We start from the raw sequence: 7485 nt of genomic DNA, 5'->3' as shown, positions 1-7485 counted from the left end.
CAAAAAAAAAAAAAAAAAAAAAAAAAAAAAAAAAAAGGCATTTTAAAAAGAGTGCTGAAATTATAGGAGACACGTGCACCCCATCCACTCTTACTTGCAGACTCATGTCCAAATCAAAGTGTAGGACCTTGCCTATGAGTCCTACTCTTTGAGCTCTTTCCCCACCGAAGTAGCTGATATCGTAAACCCTAAATCTCAAATTGCTAATTTCCTTAGTTCATACATATCTGTATCTCCTAAATTAAAAAAGAAATTTTGCTTGTGATGGTACCAATTTATTTCTCTTCTCCCCTATTGGAGTACATGTGAATCGTGGCCAGGTTTTGTTGCTATTCCGGATGTTGCTGTGATCTTCCCTATACACGTCCGCTCTTACATGTCCACAAGTGGTGCTCTTGGGAGTGTGACTAGGAGTAGATGGCCAGATGATAGAATGTGTGATGTCAGCCCATAGGTTACACTGCTCTCTTAATTTTTATTCCTACCAGCAATGTCAGAGATCATGTGGCTGCACAGCCATTTCCAACATTTGGCAGTATTAGTTTCTTCAGATGTTCAAAGTTAGTGGTTCTCCACTTTAGTGTCTGGAAAGATTCCTAAGGAATTTTCCAGAAATGCAGATTCTTGGGTTGGAGAGTGTGGAGTTAATAAAGTACTTGGCTAGAAGGTGCAAGGCCCTGGATTGAGTCAGTACTAAAAAGGGACGAAAAACCCTTTTTCTTTATAGATTTGTCATTACCCTGACATCCCCTCTTCTAATAACTTTATTTTTTTGTTGTTGTTTTTTTGAGACAGGGACTCACTGTGTAGCCCAGGCTGGCCTCGAGCTCACAGCAATCAATAGAAATTAATTAGGTTCCCAATAATTTTCCAAGATCTTTAAAAAAAAATTTTTTTTATTACTCTTGTTTGTTTTGTTTGTTTGTTTTTTCGTACCGGGGATCCAACTTGGGGACCTTGTGCTTGTGAGGCAGGTGGTAGAACCACTGAGCTAAATACCCTACTTTTAGTACTCTTGAGATTATTTAAGCAGATTTTCAGAAATAAGATATAATTCAAGGGCTTGTCAGCTGTTCCTAAAGTATAAAATCCAGGAGAGTATTTTAAGAGGATAAAATTCTCATAATAAATTATTTGGGAAGTTCCTTATTTTGTTAGTTAGTTTGTTTGTTTGTTTGATACCCGGGATTGAACTTGGGTCCTTGCTCTTGCAAGGCAGGCCACCGAACTGCTGAGCTACATCCCCGGCCCCTTTATTTTGTTAATTTAAAAGATCATTTCTACTTAACTACTATTACATGAAAAACTTTATTTTGGTATGAAAGGAAATGTAAATTGAGTAGAAAGGTTATAAGATAAAGAAAACGCTTCATTTAGAACATAGCCTGTCTTCTTAGACTACATTGGAACAAGGTATCTGGCCAGTGTTGTCAGATCCTTTCCCAGTTCTGAGTCTATTTAGGGAAAGCTCAAAAGGTCTTTTCCTGTCTAAAGTTGTTCAAAGAATAGATAAGAAAAATTATTTTTGGTAAACAAATCCTTAAGTTAAGACTCCTATAACGATGTTGCCCTCTTAGTATTTAAAAAATAACCATAGCCCTTGTGCAGACATGTGGCTTGTTGCTCTGACTATGGAAGGTGTGACAGAGAAAGTCTTCAGAGCTCTTTTTTATCTTCAAAATGCAGCTTATAAGTTTTTCCCCAAACTGTTTTATTAACTTCTTTGATAAGGTGGCAGAAACTTGAGGATAGTTATCTGTTATCAAATCTCTCTGTTTGGATGTCATTAATGTACAAAGTGTCTTACCCCAATGGCTGCCTTCTGTGGCAAGGCCTCATACACAGAATCTCCCAAGGAATCTTCATAAAGTGTACCCCAGACTGCAAATGTAAACAGGCATGCGTTGGATCCTAAATTGGGTCTTCGGCTGTCAGCGATTGGCTTCAGTGACTATGTTTTGAGTAAGGCCTGTAAGCTATTCAGTACTTACAGAAGTTCGAATCTTAGGTAGACAGTTGAACAACTTGGCAGGTGGACTTCCTGCTGAATGTGTGTTGTAAATTTATCTAATCAAGCAGTCTAGTAAGGTGTAACTTAGAGGGAGTCTTATAGGCATCTTTAGCCCTTTGGCTGTCCCTTGTTGGAAGGTTGTCTCTTTAATAAGGGTTTATTAGCACCCATGAGGAGCAAAATACCTTGCTGAGTGCTATGAGTTAACCAGAAGTGAAATGGATACATATTGAGGATATACTCCTAGGTGAAATAAATAAGCCAGACGTGTAAATACTGAATAGTTTCTCTGGTGTGAAAAACTATAATGGTACCTAAGATCCTAATGATATAATTGACAATGTGAAATAGGAAGAAAAGGGCTAAAGGTGTAGGGAAAGTGGGAAGGGTAGCGGGAAGGTAATAAGGGAAAAGAAAAAAATATGAGAAAATGGAAATAAAGTATTTGTAAATAGGGAAGGGAGGAGGGGGTGAAGGGAGGGCAGGGACGAGGGGGAAAAATGAAAACCAAGACCTGTCATGTAAAGGTCCAAGGTCCCAATGATGAATGGAACTGTAGTGTATACCTAAAATGAGGAAAACAAAAATAAAGATGGAAAAAAACAAAAGAAAACAAAAACACTTGTCTAGGCATAGAGTTTGATGGGTGCGCAGATAGCTAATTTAATGGAGACGCTGTTGCGTGTCCAGTCAGAGGTGGGGTGACGTTTGAATGAAGAGGCAGAAGAAGGCTTCTCGTTTGAGAGGCTGATGTGAAAGTCGGAGGGGAGGACTTCACAGAAGTGTGGTGTGTGCCGTGCTGTAGGAGGGTGGGCGTTGTTAGAAGGCCAAGTCGGTAGTGAAAGGGTACTAGCAAAGACAGTTGAGTACCTCGCGGTAAAATTGGCAAGCGAGGATGGTATAGGTTAGGCCAACTTGTGGAGGTGAAATGCAGACGCCTGGGTGTGGCGGCTCGTGCCTGTGACCCAGAACTGCGGACTTGGAGGTTGGTGTGACAGGGATGTACACTGGAGGAAGTGGAGGTCCGCAGCGTTACTGGCTGTTAGGTGAGGTAGGACACGATGTGTTTAACACAGTGCCTGGCTAAAAGCCACAGAGGTTCCCTTCACACTCATCAGGATGGCTTTTATCCAAAGAGGAGGAAGTATTGGTTAGGGTACAGAGGAAGTGCAGCCCTTGTGCCTTACCGTTGGGAATCTGAAGCGGTGCAGTCTCGTGAATATGACGGCAAATGTGGGATTAGCACCTGGGCTGTGCGTGGAGCTCAGCGGTAGAATGCCTGGCCTGCACGAGGACCTGAGCTCAATCTTCAGCACAGGAAAAGAAGTCATATAGTTCACCCGCACGCCCCCCAACACAATTATTTTTTGGTACCAGGGCTCACACTTGGTACCTTGCGCTTGTGGGGCAGGCAGCGGCGCTTCTGAGCTAAACTCCCCTCCTTACCCTGGAACATCTACTTCTATACTCGTTTCACAGTGGTATCAGTCACAATAGCCAAAAGAGGGAGGCAGCCCAGGTAGTCATTGGTGTTTGAATGGATAAGTGAAATGCAGTGTCCGTTCTGCCACACAACACAGCCTGGGTTAGCCTTGAGTACGCTGTGCTGAGTGCAGTGAGCCAGTCAGAAAGGCTGTTTGCGCACAGTCAGGTTCACGGAGGCAGGAAATGGAGGGGTGGCTCCCAGGGCTGGCGGGGAGGGAAATGAGAGGAGTACAGAGCTTCAGTTGAAGATGAACAAGTTTTGCAGGTGGATGGTGGTGAAGGTTGCACAAAAATGTTTACATCCACAGAATTGTACTTGTAAAAATGGTTCAATGCTAAAGTTTAGGGGTCGGGGATTTGGCTCAGTGGTTCTGCCACCTGCCTTGTAAGTACAGGTTCCTGAGTTCGATCCTTGGTACCACACACACACACAAAATTATAATAAATACTAAATTTTATATTATGATATTTTACCACACAAAAATAGTAAGACATAGTATAAGTACTTCCTAAGTGCTAGCAGCTCCTGAGGGTGATGGCACACATCTGTCACCTTCGTGCTTTCGGTGGCTGAGGCAACAGCAACTTGTGTGTCTCAGAAAGCCGATTCAGGGTTTGCCTCATCATTAGAAACCAGATTCCTGTGAAATGTCTGCTTATTTCTTAAGGTTCCGAGGCCTGACAAAATGAAATGAACAAAAGCTCTAACGTGAAAAAACATTGTCAAAACAACATTACGAGGAGTTTGTAGCTCCCATCCTTATTCATGGCTGGCAATCCCTTGAACATTTTGTTTTTATTCCCCAGTTTTTTTCATCATTACAATTGGATTGCAGATAATTTTCTTGTTCTCTTTGCTGAAGATAGAACAACCTGGGGCCTCATGTATGTTAAGCAAGTGTTGTTCTCCTGAGCCGTGCGCCCAGCTCAGGTATCAGTACCCCCTCAGGATGGACCCTAGGGCCTCCCGCACTGAACTGCACCCCCTGCCTTGTGAGACAGGTTGCTGTCACAGCCTTCCCAAGTGCTGCAATTCTAGATCTGGACCCCTTGCTCCGTTAACAGTTAACTTTTAAGAATTGTTTCCTTGGATTCAAGAGTTGAGCCATCATTTATGGATGTGGGCTTGAATAAACCTCTGGCTTTGCCCGTGTTCTTCAGCCTCTCTCATCAGTGACAGGGAGCACACAGTACCTACCTCTTGTCATTGCCTTTTGCGGTCTGTGAGAAAGTGTGTTTATGGTGTGTGGCCTGTTTTCAAAGTGTGGCCTGTGTTAACTACCCAGTGCATGTAAGTTGCTCTTGAGATCTGCAGCGTCTCAGATAATTTTTACTTCTAAGGAACGAGATTATCGAAGATACTTTATAAGAATAGAATTTCATTTGGTGGTTTTAGAAATTTAACCTGTTTCCTGAGGTGATGAGAGAAAAAAAACTTTTGGGCCGGGGATTTAGCTCAGTGGTTCCGGCGCCTGCCTTGCAAACACAGGACCTGAGTTCAATCCCCGGTACCAAAAAAACAAAAAAAAAAAAGAGAAAAAAACTTTTTTTGCTTACTCCTTTTTGGAAATTATCCCGATTCTGCCATCTCAAAGCAATTTTCCTTTTTTGGAAACTCATTTCAGACACTACACTTCTAGATGTTATTGGGGTTAGATTAATAATTTTTATGTTTTTCTTGTTGAACTAAATGATTTTTCTCCAAAACACTTCTAAATCTGAATTTCTGGATTTTTCTTTCTTTTCCCGGTCCAGGATTAAACAGTGACTGCAGTAGAGCATGAGTAACCTTTGGCTTTGTCCCTGCCCTTTTCCTAACGATTCCCTGTGTCTTCTATGGCAGAACACGCTGTTGCAGCAGCTGGGAGTTGCGCCTTTTTCTGAGGGTCCTTGGCCCTTGTACATTCACCCACAAGGCCTGTCTGTGCTTTCACGCCTCCTGCTCATCTGGCAACATAAAGCTAGCACACAAGGTGACCCCGATGTCCCTGAATGCCTTAAAGTTTGGGACAGGTAAGCTACACGAGAAAGTCTATAAAGTTATTTACTGTTTTTGTTTGGCATCTCTGTAGTTAATCTGTAGCTTTGATGATGTGTTTAGAGCGGGAAGGGTAGAAGAATGATGGGGGAGTTGTTGGAAGACCCACTGTTAAAAGAAGGAGTATACCAGCTGGTCTGGAATCAGAATCTTCTGGTAGGACATGTAGGATTTGGTTATAATTGTTAGAGCCTGAACCCTAAATATAACCACTTTAATTCTGACCTGATTTTTTGAAAGGGAGCAGGGGAAGCCAACTCTGTTCTTGGTGAGGGACCTGCAGTCTTTTTGGATAAATTTTAAAGAATTTGTTTCCGTGAGGGAAGCTCAGATTAATCAACTAAATCTTCCTTACGTAGACCTGTCTTTGCCATTTTTGTTTACACGATTAGGAGTCTTCAGAACAATTTGTTTTCCTAAAAAGCTTTGCTTTTCTATTCCCCATTTTAGGATCGAATAGCTCTAATGCTGAATTTGAGAAATCATAAACCTTTCTGAATGCCAGAGGCCCATTATATTTCCTGGTGGAGTCTTGTTAAAAGGCTGGGCTCCCTTTCATGGTCTTTCCTTCTCATTAAAGGTCTTCTGACAAGTTCTCGAATAATTATATTTTCCTTTATTATTGTATGGTCTGATGTATGTATAACTTATCATGTAATGGTTGCAACCTGTAGTATGAACTATCAAAACTAGAATAAAATTATAGAATTTGGGGCAGGTTCTGGATTCTACCTAAAGAGAGCAGAAATCAATGTAATATTAAAATGCGGCTATTTTTCCTGCTTAAATTGTTATCCTTTTGTAAAAAAATTGTTATCGTAATGCCTAGATTGAAGGAGTTTAAGTGTTGTAGAGCTTGATGAGGTTATTACCCGGGGGGTCTGGGGACTTGGCGTTTTCCCACCAGTGACCTCTTTTTTCTGTGGTAGGTTCTTGTCTACGATGAAGCAGCATGCCCTGCAAGGGACGGTGCCCAGTGAGACGGAAGATCTGAACGTAGAGCATCTACAGTTGCTACTCCTCATTTTCCACCACCTTTCTGGGAAAGGCCGGCGGGCTCTACTGACCCTGTTTGTCCAGATCATCCAGGAGCTGAGTGTCAACATGGACGCCCAGATGCGCTCCGTGCCTCTCACCCTGGCTCGCCTCCTTTTGATCTTTGATTATCTGCTTCATCAGTACTCCAGAGCCCCTGTGTATCTGTTTGAGCAGGTACTGGCTGATACATTCTTTTCACTTTACTGTTGCTAAGAGCGTCCATCTTCTTTGCAGTTGTGATCCAAAGCCGAAGTGACCTGCGCAGTTTAGGTTTCAAATGTTTGGTGTAGGTTTATGAATAAAATTAGGAATATAACTGGCAGTTGCTTATGTGTACCTGCACGGTACATCCAGAAGTGATAAATGTAGATTACTTGACATGTTAAAATTGGATTGCAGTCTCTCTTCACAGATGTTCTTTTGAGTTTATTATTTAATACAGTGTACTGAATGTCAGCTTTCAATATTTATTAGTAGCTGAATGATGGTCAAGCAGTAAATTTTATGAATTGACAGTCTCTTGTAAGAATCCAGAATGAAGATGAAAGAGCAGATAAAAGTTATTATGTTCAGCATTTCTTAAAATGTTTCACTCAGCAGTGTTTCCTTTATGTTCCATTAAAAATTGCTTTCTAGGCCGGGCGTGGTGGCTCACGCCTGTAATCCCAGCCCTCGGGAGGCTGAGGCAGGAGGATCGCTATGAGTTCGAGACCAGCCTGGACTACATAGTGAGTTCCAGGTCAGTCTCAACTACATATTGAGACCCTGTCTCAAACAACAAACAAAACAAAAAATTGCTTTCTATCCCAAGCATAAAGTGTCCTGAGTTTAATCCCCTGCACCCCCCCCCAGTGCTTTCTAAAATAAATCACAGAAAATTTTTTAAAATTTTATTTTGGTTTGTTAAATTTCC

General features: G+C 41.8%; 1 protein-coding gene across 1 annotated transcript in view; it reads left to right on the top strand.

Moving 5' to 3' along the window:
* Ubr4 (ubiquitin protein ligase E3 component n-recognin 4) overlaps positions 1-7485 on the top strand; it is a 119920-nt gene that overhangs the window by 16747 nt on the left and 95688 nt on the right. The window contains exons 17-18 of the mRNA XM_033767472.1: positions 5340-5509; positions 6464-6746. Coding sequence (XP_033623363.1) covers positions 5340-5509; positions 6464-6746 — 453 coding nt within the window. The remainder of the gene's footprint in view (positions 1-5339; positions 5510-6463; positions 6747-7485) is intronic.

Source organism: Fukomys damarensis, unplaced genomic scaffold, assembly GCF_012274545.1.
Source record: "Fukomys damarensis isolate Sample0158 unplaced genomic scaffold, DMR_v1.0_HiC HiC_scaffold_23, whole genome shotgun sequence".
Classification (NCBI taxonomy): Eukaryota; Metazoa; Chordata; class Mammalia; order Rodentia; family Bathyergidae; genus Fukomys; species Fukomys damarensis.
The sequence above is the reverse complement of the archived record's forward strand: the minus strand, read 5'-3'. Positions and strand labels throughout refer to the sequence as shown.